The sequence below is a fragment of the Carassius auratus genome, unplaced genomic scaffold (genome assembly GCF_003368295.1).
Source record: "Carassius auratus strain Wakin unplaced genomic scaffold, ASM336829v1 scaf_tig00214714_1_2670353, whole genome shotgun sequence".
NCBI lineage: Eukaryota > Metazoa > Chordata > Actinopteri > Cypriniformes > Cyprinidae > Carassius > Carassius auratus.
The window spans coordinates 630,816-651,293 of record NW_020527778.1 but is presented as its reverse complement, the minus strand read 5'-3'; the positions used below and the strand labels follow the sequence as shown (position 1 = coordinate 651,293).

The 20,478-nt window shown below is 34.2% G+C and overlaps 1 protein-coding gene across 3 annotated transcripts in view; it reads right to left on the bottom strand.

Annotated features, from left to right (window-relative positions):
• Positions 1 to 16,037, bottom strand: part of LOC113092656 (SH3 and multiple ankyrin repeat domains protein 1-like) — a 43,126-nt gene extending 27,089 nt beyond the window's left edge. For 2 of the 3 annotated variants that reach the window (XM_026258334.1, XM_026258335.1), the window contains exons 1-8: positions 15,820 to 16,037; positions 9,957 to 10,462; positions 7,514 to 7,717; positions 6,374 to 6,445; positions 6,130 to 6,238; positions 4,536 to 4,687; positions 3,459 to 3,626; positions 590 to 706 (exon numbers count right to left, since the gene is read on the bottom strand). In XM_026258334.1, coding sequence (XP_026114119.1) covers positions 590 to 706; positions 3,459 to 3,626; positions 4,536 to 4,687; positions 6,130 to 6,238; positions 6,374 to 6,445; positions 7,514 to 7,717; positions 9,957 to 10,424 — 1,290 coding nt within the window. In that variant the 5' untranslated portion in view covers positions 10,425 to 10,462; positions 15,820 to 16,037. Of the gene's footprint in view, positions 1 to 589; positions 707 to 1,949; positions 2,036 to 3,458; positions 3,627 to 4,535; positions 4,688 to 6,129; positions 6,239 to 6,373; positions 6,446 to 7,513; positions 7,718 to 9,956; positions 10,463 to 15,819 lie in introns of those variants that run through there. The other variant, XM_026258336.1, reaches the window with a different exon arrangement.
• Between the last annotated feature and the right edge of the window lie 4,441 nt (positions 16,038 to 20,478).

The following is a 20,478-nucleotide window of genomic DNA, read 5'->3' as shown; positions in this document are numbered from 1 at the left end:
GAATAAAGCTTAATATATATATATATATATTAGACACACACACAAACACACAAAATGACTTGAAATAAGTTTTAGTTGAAGTTAAAAAAGTGACACACAAAGAACATAAAATTACACAATAATAAAATTAAATTAAAATTAAAATAAAAAAAATTAAATTAAATTAAAATTTAAAATTAAATTAAATTAAATTAAATTAAATTAAATTAAATTAAATTAAATTAAATTAAATTAAATTAAATTAAATTAAATTAAATTAAAATTAAAATTAAAATTGAAACAATAAAATAAAATAAAATTAAATTAAAATTAAAATTACAATTAAAATTGAAACAATATAATAAAATAAAATAAAATAAAATAAAATTAAATTAAATTAAATTAAATTAAATTAAATTAAATTAAATTAAATTAAATTAAATTAAAATTACAAATATATTATAAAATAAAATTTCATTAAAATGTAAAGCTTATGAAATAACCAAAAAAATAGTATATAATTAATAATAGACTGTGCTACGCCTTCAAAGTCAAAGCCAGCAGTGTCACATCTGTATCGCTGGATTACTGTCAGACTCTGTCAGGTTACCTTGTTGTAAAGGGCACATATGTGGAGGGCAGTGTTTCCTGATGCATTCTGGGAAGTGGTGTCTGCCCCATAGAACAGAAGGTGTTCTAAGTGTTGGGCGAATCCGTGCTGACACGCCTGCAGTGGATTCAACAAAACACAGACGGGAACGACATTAGATCACATCCAGGGAAAAACTAGAGGACCGCGTAATCATGACGGAATCATCTGTCATTTCTTTCTGTTGGAGGCGGGTACAGAAAGCTCTTTCTGTAGAGCCTAAAATTATAATACATATTTCTATACTCTTTTACAAATGAACATTATTATTGATTATGAATGTATATTAAAAAAATGCATTTATTTATGCAATATTCTGATTACTTAAACTTCCATTGGTTGTGTTAGACTAGCAGGCTAACTGATTAGCATGCTACTCATTGTAAATGACAGAATGTTAGCTTAGCAACCCAAAGAGGCTAATCGAAAAAAAAAAAAAACTTTAACAAACTTAATTATGTTCTGTGACGTGATGCATCCGGTATAATTTCAAGAACAATAAATTATGTATTTTCATGGTTAGGACTTCTAGCTTCATTATCTTCATATTTGTATATGATCCACTTTCATTTCAATTTTATCTAAAGTTTTGTTGTTTCTCTTTTTTATTAGTTTTTGTTTTATAGACTAATCTGGCCCGGTATTATTTTAATATCATTGAGAAAATATTTAGTAAGTTCCTCATTTTTATCAGTTTCTTTTTGCCTGTTTTTTTATAATATATACATCAAGAAATCTTGTATATATTGAATCAGTTTTTTAGTTAGTGTTGTAGTAATTCATGTTTTTTAATTCGTTTTTGTTTGATTATATTGACCACTCTGCACCAGTAATATTTGAGTATCATTGAGATACCATAGCAGTTTTTATTAATATTAGGCATGCTTTCGTTTTTATTTTTATATTATCTATTTTTGTTACAATTTTATTTCAAGATTTAGTAATTATGTCGCTTTTTCAATTTTTTTATTAGTTTTTGTTTCATTACATTGACCACTCTGACCCAATATTATTTTGAGATATTATTATAGTTTAATTAATATTTTTATTTTAATATTATCCATATGTTTTTAATGTTTATTTTTCTAAGATTCTCATATTTTGTATGTTTTTTTTTTATATATATAATGTGTGTGTGTGTGTGTGTGTGTGTGTGTGTGTGTGTGTGTGTGTGTGTGTGTGTGTGTGTGTGTGTGTGTGTGCGCGTGCGTGCGTGTGTGTGTTTGTGTGTGTGTGTGTGGAAGACAGAATTAAAAAGAAAGTCAGGCATCAGACAGACAGCAGAAGACGATGAATGAAATGAGAGATGAGAGATGAGTACCTGTGAACTTCATCTTCTCCAAACGCCTCTTCATGTCTGATCTATGGAGAGAGAGAGAGAGAGAGAGACAGAGAGAGAGAGAGAGAGAGAGAGAGAGAGAGACAGCGGAGGACTGTGGACAGTGTCGGATGATTCAGAAGCGCCTATATAGATGTTGTTCTCCATTTGTTGAAGATGTTTATGTACTGTACGTCAGATTCGTGTGGTTTCAGACCCAGTCCACCCACAGAGGGTTTGCTGACCTGTTGGTCTCCTGACGTCGGTGCTGTGGTGTAGTGATTATATCTGGAAGGTTTCCAGCCATGCATTATCTCTGCCGTGCCATAGGTTGCTCCAGGGGAACATGAACTGTAATAAGTGCACTGGAGAAAAACATCTTACATTCGGCTTCAGGATTTTACATTAGACAATATGTACTACAATCTTGAATTTGATCATTTAAGTTTTAGTCATTTTATTATGTGCTATTATAATTTATATATTCAACTAACTGCTTTAGTTGTAGTAATTGTAGTACTTAATTAATATTTTTGTTTTATTTAATTATAATTAAATTATTCATATTTCTTATCATTTTTAATAGCTAATCAATTATCATTTTATATATAATATATACAGTATATATAGTTTTAATTCATTTTATTTCAGATTTAATTATAGTCAATTTAGTACATAAACATTTATTTCAAAATGTGTTTATAAAGTACTTTAAAAACACAGAATACATCGCTGTCTAATTAAAAAATAATAATTAAAGAAATGCATACATTTATTAAACAATTAACAATTAATTTAATGAATAAAAAATATATACTATAATAAAAAAATATATATAAATATAATTTTTAATTAGTTGCCAAAACACCATTTCTAATTTTCTCTTATTTTCATCTTTTATTTATTTCCAGCTGAATTATTTCTAATGGTTTTAGTGAAGAAATAACAGCTCTATTTAATATTTTTTCTAAACATTATCTATAAATCTTTTTTTTTTTTGCTGAGTTTATTGCATCTACACTAGAGTTTGATCTAGTCAGAATGAGAGTTGACAACAAAATATAGCAAGAAGCTTTTCTCCTCTATTTTAAACTACTGACAAGTCTAATTAACTTCATAACTGCATTTTACTGTTTGCATTCAGCATTGCAATCCATTATCAGATTCCATTAAGTAGCTTTTTTTTGTTTTTTTGTTTTTTTGCGTGTGTAATGAGGTTAAAGCTAAAGATCTAACATCTGATGGAAAAATATCTTCAACAAAGGATGAAAAGTGTCAAGATGCTTACGAATACAGACACAGTGATGGCCAGGATGAAACATGCAAAAATATGCTCAGGTGTTTAGAAACATTTTTAGTCTTCCAACATAGCAAAAGACACATTTTATCATAAATAAGATCATGCATAAAAAAATGAGAGAGTGATGTGAATATAAATGAAATGCATGCACACATATACACACAGGCTTTGACATATTTGACATCCTCTTGTGTTTAAGATGGTAAACACACCTGGTGTGACTCGTCCCAGCCGTTCTCGTCTCTGATGCCCAGCCGTGCTCTATAGTAAAGCAGAGTCTCACAGCAGGACGTTTCGCCCCCCATCAGCACCGAGTGGTACAGCGGCGTCAGTCCACAGCGGTCTCCATAATCTGGAGAAGCTCCCAAAGACAGCAGCGCCTGTAAAATGGGATGTTAAGAATTATAAACAAACCCCGTTAAAGATGCACTAATCAATACTGTGCAGTTGCCACCATCAAATTAACCTGTAAATAAAATGTGATGGAGATAAAGTATTTATCTGCTCATGATCTAAAAAAGGCTACTTAGTGCATCTCAAAGTGTGTAAAATAAAAAATAGCTAAAAATGTATTCCTCCTTAGGCCATCCAAAATGAGTTTCATGGAAACAGATTTAGAGAAATTTTGCATTTGCTCATCAATGGATGCTCTGCAATGAATGGGTGCCGTCAGAATGAGAGTCCAAACAGCTGATAAAAACATCACAAGTAATCCACACCTCTCCAGTCCACCCGTTAACGTCTTATGCAGTGAAAAGCTGTGTGTTTGTAAGAAACAAATCCATAATTAAGGCATTTTTAACTTTAAACCATCACTTCATGCAAAATTATGAGTCTATAATCCATAATAACGCTTCAACCATTGAAAAAGCGTGTGTCCTGCTGTCTCTCACATCAAAATCCATCCACATATTTTACTCTGTTTTGCTATGCATCTGTGCATATTTCTCTCCTGATTCAGGTAAGATGATAAGATGAAGAATTATTCACTGAAGAAAGCAATATTATAGATAGAGGACTTATAATAATGACTCATAATTAATGGACTGGAGTGCTGTGGATTATTGTGATGTTTTTATCAGTTTTTTGGACTCTCATTCTGACGGCACCCATTCACTGCAGAGCATCCTTTGGATAGCAAGTGATGCAATGCTTAATTTCTACAAATCTGATCTGATGAAGAAACTAAGTCACTGACTACATTTTCAGCAAATTTTCATTTTTGGGTGAACTGTCCCTTTAAATGCACTTTTTCAATCCTACTGTGAATGAACCGTGTGTGTTTGTACCATGAGTGTGGATTGGTTATGAGCTCTGACTGCTTTATGGAGGGGTGTGAGACCGTCTCTGCATCTGAAATCCACATGAGCACCGTTCAGCACCAGAACACGAATCCCTTCAGCGCTCAGAGTCCCCTGAACCGCCAGAGTCAGAGGAGTCTCTGAGAAACAGAGGAAGAGAGACACTGACACTACAGCTACGGAAGAACAGCTTTATTTAAGAGACACAAGCATCCAGCTCACTAAAGCTCACGGTTGATGTTCATAAAGCTAGCATTCATACCCAAATGGTTAACTATCTAAGGTTGCAACCGCCAATCAGAAAGGATCCCTTCGTTTATAACTGACCAATGAGCTGCTGCGATGGCCCTATGACATCACAGAGCCTGGGAGCGAGATACTGAAGTGTCTCCTGCTTATTTCAGAACGAAGCTGCAATTAGTGCGCTGAACGTCACATCACATAAAAAGCATCCTTTAAATGAAACGGCACAAGAATAGACTCATCATGAACACAATGAGCTTTGAGTCGAAGGTCAATGAAATGAGACGATTCTGCCGGGGAAATGTTGGCAACACAATGACGCTGATCTGAACTGAAAATGTCAGAGGTTTAAACATATTCTTCAATTAATCTACATCTACTACATAATATACATAGAGTAACAAACAATTAAAAATTAAATAAAAATGAGGATTTATATTTTTTATGAATGGTTTAAACATAATAAACCGATTTAACTGCAGGCCAATGTTATTTTAGTATCACTGATATATTATTATATTATTAAATTTGATTTAATTTTCATATTTTCTGGTTTTATAAAAAATGTATTTTTTTAATGCTATACAGATATAATAATAATGACAAAAAAATACAAAAACAAATATTAAAAATTAAAGTCAAAACTGAAAATAAATATTTATAAGTTTTTTTACATTTTACTTAATTTAAAAAACATTTTTGGGTTATTTTAGTATTTTAACTTGAATTAAAATTAAAGTGAAAGAGTTTATTTATTTATTATTATGAATAATAATAATAATTCCTTACATTTATATAGCGCTTTTCTAGACACTCAAAGTGTTAAAATATTAATAATATTATTCATATTATTATTATTATTTAAAAAAAATCAGTTAATGTTTATTTTATTTCAAGGGTAACAACAATGTCCTATTAGATAATGTTAGTTAATGCATTAAACATCAGCTTACAATGAGAAATACATTTGTTACAGCATTTAATCACCTTTGTTATTGTTAGTTATTAAAACTGTTCCATTGTTAGCTCATGTTAAACCAGGCCCTTTATACAACATAATGTATTAATAATAGCTGAAATTAACTAATATTGTTTGTTCATGTCACCACATAAACAATTGGAAACTTTTTGTAAATTGTTTCAAGTAACAATTTGTTTTATGGTTTTAGTTTTAGATTATGATAGATTTAGATTCACTCTGATTACCAAAATAAAATGGTTGCACTTTTTCAAACAGGCGTATTTGGTAGTATCCAAAAATCAGTTTTCTGAAAGCGTCATGTTTTCTAAATTTCTACCAGGAGACTCTGGAGGGATTGAAGACCCTTCACAGTCTCACCTCCGCTCTCGGTGTCGTGGTAGTTGGGGTCCAGTCCTTTCTCAAGAGCTTTACTCAACTTCTCCACTGCTCCAGCATGAACATAATCCAGAAACTTCTTCAGATTGGCCTGCAGAGGGAGACACACACAGACGCTTCACCTCTTCCAAACAGAAGACAAAACACCCAGCTTTCCACAAAAGACTGTTTACACATTTATATATAATCTGTTTTGGTGGCTATATGTTTTTTGTATTGTATTTACCTTGGTGTGCAGCTTCGCTAGTTGCTTCTCATCCAGGTTTGTCCGTTTGTAGACCCGTGTCTTATATCTGAACTGTAAATTAAAGACAGCAGGAAGAGGAGGGAGAGAGAAACTGGTTAAAAGTTCTGAGAAACAAGACCTAAATGAGAGTTTTAATGCAGATGATGGGACTGTTTGATTCAAACTGCAAAACAAAGAAATGTGTCATTTCTGGAGATGTAAAAATTTCCCTGTGGCACTATTCAAATTTGAAGCCACATAATTTTTTTATAAAAAAATAATAATAAAAAAAATAAATAAAAATAAATAAATAAATAAATAAAATAGAATAGAATAGAATAGAACCGAATTTAATTTAATTTAATTTAATTTAATTTAATTTAATTTAATTTAATTTAATTTAATTTAATTTAATTTAATTTAATTTAATTTAATTTAATTTATTTGTATAGAATTGAATTGAATTGAATTGAATTGAATTGAATTGAATTAAACAAAACAATACAAAATTAAATTAAAATTAAAAACAGTTACACAATTTTAAACAAAAAATAATTTGTGGATTTTCTTTTTTTTATACATTTTTAAATTTTTCATAAAGCTACATGGTAAAACTTCACAATAATCAATAATATATTGATAAAAAAATAAGCAACACATTTCTTGCTGTATTTATTAATCTTAAAAATTTTCAGAATTAACAATACATTATCAACAGTAACAGATGTATAAAATATACAAATATAATAAAATATTAAGAGCTGTGACTTTTAAGTAAATTTAGAGATTACAACTTTTGAATGTATTAATGTATTAACAAATGTTCAAATTAACATAAATTAATAATGATTAATCAAATGATTATTAAATGCTTTAGAAGTATTTGTTATTGCTAGATCACGTGAACTAATAACTAACATTAACAAATGAAGCCTGATGGTAAAGTGTCGCCTGTGATTCTTCTCAGCTGTCAATCAAACAGCAGGTTCCTATTGTGACAACTTGCCCCATAGGCTCAACAAGTGTTAAATGACCTGTATCATTATGTAAAGGTCAATAATGATGGGAATGTGCAAGCTATTTCAGGAGCATTCTAGGTGATGTAGTGTAGTGTTTGTGATGTCATATCCTCCCCAGCACCTCCAGGTAGGGCACTCCCTTCTCCAGGGACTGAGCGAACTCCCGAAGCAGGCGCTCCTCCTCCAGGAACTTGGCATCTCGTCCGTCTCCGGCTGGCTGGAAGAGGCCGTAATTGTAAACGTCCCACAACGACTCGCTGAGAGAACAAATAATCTGCTGCTTCGCGTTACAAACGCTTGAATCGGGGTCGAACCTAAAACACTTCTACAGACGGAGAGAGAGAATACAGGTTTGTGAGAACAACATTGAACTGGATTTAACGTTAAATCAACGTTCAGCTTTATTCCACATCAGTGATGTGCCATCATTCACCACAGAGCATCATTCAGACTCATAACTCACACTAAAGTTGTGTTTACACTAATGTTTTTATAGTTGAAATGCATTCTGGAGAGTTTAGAAGAATATTTATATCCATAATACATGTTTTGTTTAAATGAAATATGAAACACTTAAACTTAATTTCAACTAGTTGCCGAAACAACATTTCTTACTTTCATTAATTTGAAGTATAACAACAATAATAATAAAAGAAATCTGTAAAATTAAATATTTAATTATAAAAATATAAAAATATTTAGTAACATATTTAAAAAACAATAAATAAATGAATAAAAATTTACAAATCAATAAAATAACTAAAACTTTAGCTAAAAGGCAAGTAAAATTTTTTTTAATTTAATTTAATTTAATTTAATTTAATTTAATTTAATTTAATTTAATTTAATTTTATTTTATTTTATTAAAATATACTGTAATAAGAAATACAATATTTAAAATATTAACTAAAGCTATAATATCCATGATACTAAAAATAAATATCATCTATTATCATAGTCATCTATTAACATAGTATCATTATGTTATTCATATTAATAATACATATTATAACATTTAATATTAAAATGACACTGAAATCCAAGCTGCAATAATTTTCTTTGAGTAAAAATATGCATACAAATATAAATATCAAAAATTATTATATTTTATATTATATAAAAAAAAGACACTGAAACCCATTTTTGTAAATATATTTGCAAAACGCTGCAACCATTTCCTGTGGTGAACAACAACAACGTCAAAGATTATATTGAACCTGAAACATTTGTATGTTACTATATTATTATTAACACCTGTTGAATGTTTCTGTGTTGTCTGCTTTGGATTGTAATCAATCACTTTTACAAGCTATTACAAAAGCTTTAAAACAGTCATGTGACATACTGTAAACCATAAACCATCCTGCGTATTAAAATCCAACCCCAAACTTCAGTAATGTGTAGCTTTATCTGGGGATTGTTAATGTGCCGCGATGGAGTGTGTTAAAGTGAGCTGCTAACTGAGTCAGGAGTTGAGATGAGTTTAGATGAGAGAGATTTTGACATTAAATCAGGTCAGAGCTCCCACACAACTCCAGCTCAGTGTGTGTGTGTGTGTGTGTGTGTGTGTGTGTGTGTGTGTGTGTGTGTGTGTGCTTATTGAAAACTTCCCCAGAATAGCCTCACACACACACACACACACACACACACACACACTCATATACAAACGCAGTAAATATTCTTTAATCACAGATTCCCATGTTCCCATTTTCGCCCCCAGAATTAATTTATTTTTTAATTTTCTTCTAATGTCTCGATCCCTCCCACAGTAACCTTGGGAGACATAACAGTTCCAGAGTATATTAAAGTGTGTGTGTTTCTTTAAAGCTTTCATTAGAAACATTTACTGTTGTACAGTGTGTGTGTGTGTGTGTGTATGTTTAGGGTGTGTGTGTGTTTAGTGTGTGTATTTCTGAAGGAGGGGCTTCTTAAAACCAGGAACTCAACAGACATTAAAAAGGTAAAATATGTGAAAATAATGTGATTTTATTTTATTTTTAACAATCCATGAGCACATGTTACATTGCATCCCACACAGTCAGGCTTTTGCAAAAATCTGATCAACCACCCTTTTAATTATTAATAATAATATAATCAGTTTTAAATTATTATTTGATTTCTATTTATTTGACAATAATTATAAAAAAAAATGCTACAATATAAAAATTTTATATAAATGATGTACATTTATAATAATAATTTTATTTCTATTTATTTGAATAAACAGTCAAAATTACACTGCAAATATACAAATAAAAACATTAATTATTAATAATAATAGTAATATAATATAATTTATTTTAAAGAATTATTTTATTTTTATTTATTTGACAGTAATAAAAAAAAGCGAGCTTTTTATAATAATTATTTATAATAATTGACATTATGGCATACTGATAGATTTTAAATTATTATTGGTAAACGCAAATATCTGTAGAAATAAAATTAAGTTTTAGTAATTAAGTAAGGTGCCGAGTAGAGAATTTGACTAAATGATTATTAGTCAATCTCTAGAACAGATTGTGAGTGTGTGTCAGTGTGTGTGAACAGAGATGCACACACACCGTTTGTTTGATGTCAGGGATGCCGATGCGAAACACAATCACGTCGAGGTGCGAGTCTTCCACAGGGGTCACTGCAGTCATGCTCCGCTCCATCAGACGCTGTCGGGCCTGCTGATTGGTCAAGACCGGGTGATACTGCGGCTGATTGGTGGTCTGATGATAAAGAGTCGGCTGACTTGGCAAATGTGGGATTCCTCTTTGGGCGGAGTTAAAGGCCCCGGGCTGTCTCTCTCCTCTCTGCCATCCAATCACGACGGCCGCTGGTTTGGATCCATCCGTCTTGCGTCCAGCCCGGTTCAGGTGTTCCTTGTCCCTCATATCGATCATCCCATTTTGTTTCAATCTATTCAATCGCTCCTCCTCATCCTCCTCATCCTCGCCCTCTTTGTCTTCAGTGCTGCCAAAAAAGCGTTTGGTGTTTCCCAGCATCCTTTGCTGCACAGTGTCAGCAAGCAGTGTCGATGTCATGGCATTGAGTCATTGAGTCCACCTTAATGTGAGACCGACTGAAGAAAAGAATGAGAGAATAATCATTTACTTTCACTGATGTTAAAATAAATCCCAGATCTAGAAACAATCAGTATAAAGCCACACTTATAGAAACCAGAAAACCTTTTGACTTCGCCCTGTAAGAAACCACTCAGAACACAGAGGTTTTTAGATGGGTGCAGAGGGTTTTTTAGGTCAGGTCGCATCCACAGTCTTTGACGGAGTTCGTCTGCTGGCTGTAGTCGCTGTGTTTTACAACAACTGGCAACCCGGGTGTTGAAACACTATTGGATAAACTGTGAGTGGGCGGAGTCACACTGATCAAAACAAAAACAGACATTCTGACATGGAATTCAAACTTCAATCGCTACAATAACTAACTGTAGCATTGTTTTTTTGTTTTTTACGCATATATGAGCTTGGCATGTTTCCTACATGCAAACATATTATAGTAGCCTATATAGCACCTTTCATTGCTGTTCACTTAAAATTACTGACCATTAAGCAAAAACAGTCCTAGATAATTATAAAATGTGCATTACATATTTCATTGATTACATTTTTTATTTATTTAATATTTAATCTTTTAATTGTTCCAACCTCACAGCCAAAATCTTGCATGTTGTGTCATGCATATTAACTTTTACCCACAACCCAATGATAAAACAGATATTTTGTAATCTTACATTTGAATTCAAACACACAAATTTTTTTTTGACAGCATAATACAAATACTGTATATTTGAGAAAATGTCTTATGTGTGATCAAAGAGCTTTAGTGTTTTGCATTGAGCGTGTGTTTTGAGTCACTGAGCTGCAGCATTGTGAAGCATCAGATGCTGTGTTTCTGCTGATTATATTGTTGTATAATTGCACGCAAGAGGGACACTGACTCACAGGATTTATTTATATCATCTTTCAGTCAGCACGTTTATTTTACACACTTCTTCTTTTTCCACAAACGCCTTGAAAAGCATCACTGCACATGCACCACATATCTCCACTTCTGCCTCGACACCTGTCATCTGTACAGTAAATACTGTAAAGATACACTGACGTCAGTGATGTACACGTTTAGAAACTGTCCTGTAAACCTCCAGAGATCTCTGTCACCTCATTACTGACGGCTCGTGGTGACAGATTCACCCCTTGCACAGCTTTAGGTGGTTAATTACGTAAAATATCACAACCTCTTTTGTGGTTCACCAAGTGCACATTCACCCAATGCAAATACTGAAATAGTTACAGTTATGATTGGAATACTATTTTTATTTATATCTATGCCTTAGTTATTTTTAATAATTTGGTTTTGGATATTTGGATAACATTTTATTCAAATAATAAGCTTAATATTATCTTAAAATATATCTTAAATTAGTATTATCAATATAATTTTATATCTAATAAATATAAAATATCCAAATAATAAGATATATATTTTGGATTTTTATTTATTTATTTTATTTGATTTTATTTATTTTATTTATTGATTTTATTTATCATTATATATCTCTGTATTTAAAATAAGCTTGGAGTTTATACAAATGCCACCCTAAAAGAAGCCTTGCCACCCCTGCGAATTAAAGGTTATGGCCAATTTGAAAATTTATGAGCGCGAATCTTTCGTGATTCGTGAACCCGCTCCGAACTCCCGAACTGATTCAAATGATTCGCGGACCCGCTTTGAACTCCCAAACTGACTCAAATGATTCGCGAACCCGCTCCGAACTCCCGAACTGACTCAAATGATTCGCGATCCCGCTACGAACTCCCGAACTGATTCAAATGATTTGCGATCCCTAAACTGACTCAAATGATTCGCGAACCCGCTCCGAACTCCCGAACTGACTCAAATGATTCGCGAACCCGCTCCGAACTCCCGAACTGACTCAAATGATTCGCGATCCCGCTACGAACTCCCGAACTGATTCAAAATTATTCGATATCCCCAAACTGACTCAAATGATTCGCGAACCCGCTCCGAACTCCCGAACTGACTCAAATGATTCGCGATCCCCATAACTGACTCAAATGATTCGCGATCCCCATAACTGACTCAAATGATTCGCGATCCCGCTACGAACTCCCAAACTGACTCAAATGATTCGCGATCCCCATAACTGACTCAAATGATTCGCGATCCCGCTACGAACTCCCAAATTGACTCAAATGATTCGCGATCCCCATAACTGACTCAAATGATTCGCGATCCCGCTACGAACTTCCGAACTGATTCAAATGATTCACGATCCCCAAACTGACTCAAATGATTCGCGAACCCGCTTTGAACTCCCGAACTGACTCAAATGATTCCGCTCTGAACTCTGACATATATTCAGATATAAATGTTATTTAAAAAATAAGTTAATAATTTTCGATTTTCAAATATTGCAACTGTCAAACATAGTTAACCACTTTTAAAAAGCATGAGGATACGTAACAACTTTGTTTTGTGTCAGAACTTTCACACTTTCATTCATAAATTCACCCCGTTTGTGTTTGAAAAGCAACAGGGATTGAAATGGAACTTGATGTATAAAGCAAAACGTCAGGGAATTCAGCCATTTTTTATGAATAAATCAAAAGTAGAGCATTTAATCAAATCTCGATATGGATTAGTGTCTGCAATATTAAAGGTGTTCAGTACCGTCGCTCCCTACACGCAGAGTAAGGAACCAACTATAAACACAACCATGGTTTGTTATATCGGACATGTCAACCACATGCACGAATCCCCTCATATTCAGCAGCTGATAAAACCAAACCAATGAGGAAGCAGAGAAGTGTTTCTCGCGCGTCTGATTAGCTCTCCGCTGTATAATTGGCAGATGACTGAGGCAGGTTGGGAAAAATAGAGCACTGGCCTCATTTCGCTCTCTAGAGACGATTCAGAGAGAGTAACACAGGCACCACACAGAAACCAGCAGCCCAAGGACAACGCGGGAAGAGCGGTGATACGAGACCAAGCCACGAAAACAGAAGAGAGACTGCAGAAAGCTGACTTTGAGGACACAAGACGAGGCCTGTCAAACCATACTAAACCAGCATGCGAGTTAGTCAGTAGAGCAACAGAACGTAATAGAAATACAGCTCTTTTTCCAAGCGTCCATTCATCTCGCTCGCTCCCTTTTTTGTGAGAAAAACCCTTTTACACACACCTCCTGTCGTACTGTACTTCATTCTCTTACACACACAGCACACGCCCCCTTCCTATGTAGGACATGGTGAATATAGATATATTTCCAGTGGTCCCCGGAAACTTTAATTGGAGAACTTCCATAGAACAGACTGTCCCACTTTTATAACCCGTTAAACAGAAGTGGAGCAACCGGGTCCGGCATTGGTCCCTTCATTTCTCTAACTCTCTTTGTGTCTCTCGCCGGCCATCGCTCTATAAGAAAAGAATGACAGCGCAGATAAGGGACGATTAAACCGAGTGTTGGGGGTCTTTTCTGCACTCTTTCCCTGGAGCTCAGAGTGAGATTGACTCTTGAGAAAAGCACAACACGTTTTTTATTTCCATATCACACCTGCTAAAGCTGTGGTGATGGAGATCATGAATGGTGCTTATCATTGTGAAACAGATAAATGCTTCACAAGATTGAACAAACGTTCATTTCAAAGCAGTAATGATGATATTTAAAAGAGCGTACCAGAAAAAATGCAATAATATACAGTTCTATTAAAAAGATCGGGGTTGGTAGCATTTATTGATTTCTGGGAAGAAGTTTCGTCTGCTTGCTAAGGCCGCATTTCTTGATAAAAAATAAATAAATATAGTAAAAACAGAAAAAAAAAGTAATTTATTCTGTGGTGCACAGCTGTATTTTCAACATCATTTCTCCAGTCTTCAGTGTCACATGATCTTCAGAAATCATGAAAATATACTGATTTACTGCTCAAGAAACATTTCTGATTATTATCAATGTTGAAAACAGCTGTGCTGATTCATATTTCTGTGAAAACTGATACATTTTATTTTTCAGAATTCTTTGATGAATACAAAATTCAAAAGAACACATTTATTTGAAACATTGTAACATTATAAATAGGTGACTTTCCTCTTTATGAATAATCCAATCAAAGTTATATTAAAAATTGTCCTTGCTCTTCCAAGCCTTTTAATTGGGGTATGCAGGTGTTTGTTGTCAACAGTTCAGAAGACGTGAAATAAAATGCATGCATCTGTAATAAAACGGCTCTGGGTGAGAGTGGTGAATAAACAAATCCATTCATTTTTGTAAGAGAAATTAAAAAAACAATTGTTTCTTCTGCTGACTGATGGGAACCGGAGTCATGTGAGGGACGTTTTATTACAGATGCATGCATACTGTAGATGAAGATGAAGATGGATGAATTTTCATTCTCAGGTTAACTGACCCTTTAATAAGCATCCTACATTTGCAAAAAAAAAACTCATTCAGCAACATACTGTACTGAAGGTCAGCGCTCTAGAAGAGAGCAGGAGGAGGAGAGAAAACTGGGACGAGGAGAAACAGATCACAAATGATGATGGGAAAGTGCTCAGGACACGAGAATGAGTGTAAGCGCACAAGACCAAGAGACACAACTCTTAAACCTCACAAACACACATGTTCCTCTCAGAGAAATGGACAGAGAGAAAGATATAAAAAGATATAAAAGAAAAACAGACAGATAGAATGGCAGACAGACAAAAAGATAGATAGATACTGTAGATGGATGGATGGATGGACCCATGTTCTAAATGCTCTAGTGTTCGAGCAAGATAAATTTGCACGTTTTAATGAAGTTATAACTGAAAAACCAATTAAATTTGGGCTTGTTCCTCACACAAAGCTACATTGCAACTTAGAATATAGCAAAGTAGACATATTAATTACTTTAATGCTGCTTTTTGGATCTTGACAGTCCCTGCTTAAAAAAAAAGAAAATAAATAAAGATATATGAACACAGTTTTTGTGCGCAGCACACAATTCTATTATTTTAAACACACACACAGCTACAGATCAAACCCAGCTCAAACCGCAGTAAAATCGAACAGCCAATTGAGCTCAAACTATTCAAACACACACATGAACAGTCCACGCTTTCTCCTATGTAAGTGTTAAAGTGTACAGTCACACTCTCTGACGTACCTTTGCTCTCAGCAGGCCCTTCACACAAGGAAAACACACACACACACACACACTTCCTCACCCACTCACCATCAGCACAATTGAACTGAAGTCAAAAGCGCTGCATATACAGCTACTGCAGTTCACATTCCTGCTAATGCACACCAGCACAACTGCAACACTTTCTCAAAAGTCATCTTTCAAGCATCCCGGGAGTCACATGCATGCGATAGTTTCTCTCAGATTTTATCGGATGCACTATCCAATTGGGAATTACCTGCTTGTTCAGCCTGAGCTTCCTCATTCCAGCACAGAAGAGCTGCTTCGCTCCAGAGACACGTGGTCAGCAGGGTCCAGAGAGACACAGCCAAAGCAAGCAGTCATTCAATAAATGTGTTTTCCCGTGCACATTCAGCACTGCATCCATGCAGGATCACCTCCAGCACTGGAACGATCTCTCTTCTGATCTATCCTGCTGTCATGCACTCAAACACTCCTCCCTCCAGCCTCGCTCTCCACACACACACACACACACACACACACATGGCCTATCAGATCAAACTGGCTCGCATCTGAAGCTTGGGTTTCATCCGGATCTTCTGTGGCTGTGGGAAGAAGTCATCTGTTATGCTTGGAAACCACTGAAAGCCAAAGAGGAAAAACATAAATGTTTCAGATGTATAATGCAGGACATCCATGCATATGTTTGTTTAAGTGTGTGTGCATGTAGAAAAATATATTTGCGTACTCCGACACACAAACACTTAAACAGAAGTGGGTCATGGATGGAAAAATGAAAGGAGAAATTAGCCTGCCTGCGTGCGTTCATGCGCGTGCTGGGGTGAATTAAACTGCAGAAATCATCACCAGTGCTCTTCACACTGAGGTTAATCATCATCTCTCACCCACAAGGGTTGTACGAGGACACTGTGAACAAGCACTTGAGATACACTTACGAGACGCAAAACTGAAAGAGAGAATGACTGGCCTTCACCGAACAGATGAAGACAGAACATTGCGTTCTTCAGAGTCTGTGTGTGTTTTTTCCACTTTGAAATCAGACCTGTTTGGGAGTTCTTCCTGATTAGAGTCATCTGATTAGTTAAGCATCACTATCACTAGTGCTCATGCTCATAGTTAATAAAACCAGAGTCTGTGCTCCTTATCAGTGTTCTAGTAGTATTGTTTATTATTATCCATTTTTATGTTAATTTGGTTTATTTACAGTATAGAAATATTTCAATTCTTATATTTTTACATTTTTTAAATAACTTTTATCATTATATTTTCAATTAGTTGTTTTCAATAAATGCTTGGTAACTGAGGCACTTCACTTTTTTTATAAAACTTTTATAAAACAAAATTATAAAATTATTTAAAAAACTTTTTTTAAGCTTAAGTTTGTCATTTAACATTTGTTTTATTTTATCTCAGATTTAGTTAAATTACCAAAAAAAAAACAAATCATCAAAACTGCATGAATTTTTGTTGATGAACACTTGTTTTTACAAATGCAACAATTCTATCTACCTATCTATCTATCAATCCATCCATCCATCCATCCATCTTTCCATCTATTCATCCATCCATCCATCTTTCCATCTATCTATCTATTCATCCATCCATCCATCCATCTTTCCATCTATCTATCTATTCATCCATCCATCTTTCCATCCATCCATCCATCCATCCATCCATCTTTCCATCTATTCATCCATCCATCCATCTTTCCATCTATCTATCTATTCATCCATCCATCCATCCATCTTTCCATCTATCTATCTATTCATCCATCCATCTTTCCATCTATCCATCCATCCATCCATCCATCCATCTATCTATCTATCTATCTATCTATCTATCTATCTATCTATCTATCTATCTATCTATCTATCTATCTATCTATCTATCTATCTATTCATCCATCCATCTTTCTATCCATCCATCCATCCATCCATCATCCATCCATCCATCTTTCCATCTATCTATCTATATATCCATCCATCTTTCCATCTATCTATCTATCCATCCATCTATCTATAGTCTACCATTATCTATCTATCTATCTATCTATCTATCTATCTATCTATCTATCTATCTATCTATCTATAGTCTACCATTCTCCATCCATCCATCCATCCATCTATCTATCTATCTATCTATCTATCTATCTATCTATCTATCTATCTATCTATCTATCTATCTATCTATCTATCTATCTATCTATCTATCTATCTATCCGTCCATCCATCTATCTATCTATCTATCTATCTATCTATCTATCTATCTATCTATCTATCTATTCATCCATCCATCTTTCCATCTATCCATCTATCCATCTATCTATCCATCCATCCATCCATCCATCCATCTTTCCATCTATCTATCTATAGTCTACCATTATCTATCTATCTATCTATCTATGTATCTATCTATCTATCTATCTATCTATCTATCTATCTATCTATCTATCTATCTATCTATCTATCTATAGTCTACCATTCTCCATCCATCCATCCATCCATCCATCCATCCATCCATCCATCCATCCATCTATCTATCTATCTATCTATCTATCTATCTATCTATCTATCTATCTATCTGAGGCTGTGAGTTGTTGGGGTTAAGTGAGTCCTCAGAGTTGGTTTTCTCAGTACTTCTCTATTTTCAGGCGTCTATAAGTTGGTGTGCCACAGTGTTAGAGTCACAGAAAAGCAATCCTGCTGCCTAATTACTAATGCATGTCTTTCTTAAGTTCAAAACAGAAGTGAATGTGACCAGTTTGTTGCCAGCTTTAGGAACTGCTGCTCCCCTCCGCTGTCCTGATTTCGGACTTTTCAAATGGACCCAAGTCCCACCCCGTCCTCTCACTATAACATCAAACCTCGGCGTCCTTAAATTAGAACCACGATGAAGCTGATAAACACTTTGATTTCTCGACTAGTTTATGCATTAGCATCTTCTAACAGAGCTTTCAAACTAATAATATTAATTTGATGCCTTACATGAAGACGGAGCTGAAACCATTTACATACGTGTCGTGCTACCAAAACACTAACATCTTGCATATTAATTAATCACATTACCCGTAAGGATGCATAATTAATTTATTCAAGTACTTCTCAAGGCTAGATCACACTTAGTCATCCTGTTAACAAACTAGATTTTTACATTTATGAAGAAAATGTGAGAGGTTTCTTACAAAACTGGTTTGATGTTGAGTTGGTCAGAGTGAGTTTGTGTAATTGCATTGGTGGTTGCTTACAGATCCAAGTATTCAGGTCCGTAGTTCGGGTTCAGTGTAGATCTGTGGGATTACTGCAAGTTAACCGGCCAAGAAGACACATGCTTTGATGAATTATTCATGTCTGGAGCACAAACACATCGCATTGCTGAGTCTAAATGTGGAATAAGCAATAATAATAGTGATACTTGATCTAGTCAACACCACTCATTAAGACTGGCCAGTAAAAACAAAACCTCTATCTGCAGCCTTCACTTTCTATTCTTAAAGCATTGTAAAGATGCCTGGACTATTTAACATTAAAAACAAACTACTGGAATTACTTGTACTCTGAGATGACCTCAAAATCCCCAACATGACCCTCAGTCCGACATAGATATTAATAATAACAATAGATTATGATCGATTTGTGACTAATTGCTTTTGTTCAAGTAACTTTGGACAAAATTGTCTGCTAAATGCACAAGTTTAAATGTAAGGAAGATGAATATTAATACCAAATGAAAACGATGTGTATAATAGGGCATCAGATCATTACGGTACGATGCATTATCCAGGTTTCATAGAAAGTGGTGTTTCATTTCTGAACAGCTCCTTTCATTTCACGTGAGAATGTTCCTAAACATGTCCAAGGTGCACAACTGCGTAAAAAATTCAACTAGCACATTAAACATACATTAAACACACAATTATTTAATCTAAAGCAAAATAATTAAAGTGCTGACTAATAAACATGTTTATGTTAATAAAGAACACCATCACTGGTTATTCTTGGAAACCCAAAGGAAAGTAACACACACACACACACACACACACACACATTGTAATGCAAGTTCCTCTTTCAGAAAAAAGCAAAAAACTAGGAACTAATCTTGAATAAACTGAGAAAACTTTCAAAGTTTTTCAAAATGAAAGAATAGAATAGAATAGAATAGGTTGAGATCTAGAACACTGAGTGTGATTAATCATAGACACTGAAGTGGCAGATGTAATCTATTCATTTACTCTCACTTCTTTGCAAGAAGAGGTGGAAACACTGGGCCACATATATATTTTGAATGCATACCTTGAACACATTTGTTTGACATTTTTGTGTGACATTGCTGTGGGTGAAGTGTTGGTTTGAGTCCTGTTGAAAAGCCGAACGTCGTCTTTGCTCTCCAGTGATCTGTGAGACTTCCTGTCAGAAAGGACTGCATGCAAATTCATCAATCCAAGTAAAATGAAATCAAGACCACATACTCTAAAACGGCCCAAATGCATCTGAACGACTCACTGAGTGTTCATTTTCCAGCACTTGTCTGCTTTTAACCACTACAGCACATTAAGGAAACACAATAATCTGCTGAGCACTAAAAAAAAACAGCGCTCACTGAAAATGAGAGTGTGGTTAATTTTAGGAGACATGAAACACTTTCACAGGAAATTGCATTGCCAAAAATGAAAATACACAAAACTCAACAGTTAACAAGGATCTGTGAACAAGCTGAACAAGGGTTAACAAACAAGCATTTCAAATAGTTTATTAGGTCATCTTTAACTAATTAAATAATAATAATACACACACATAAACCCAGTGTAATATTGGATCAGAGATATTTTCCTGAGCAATACATTTTCTTGCAATTTCTGATCTGAAATATATACTTGACATGTCCTAAACAGCATTTTTTTTAATTCATGCAAAATCAT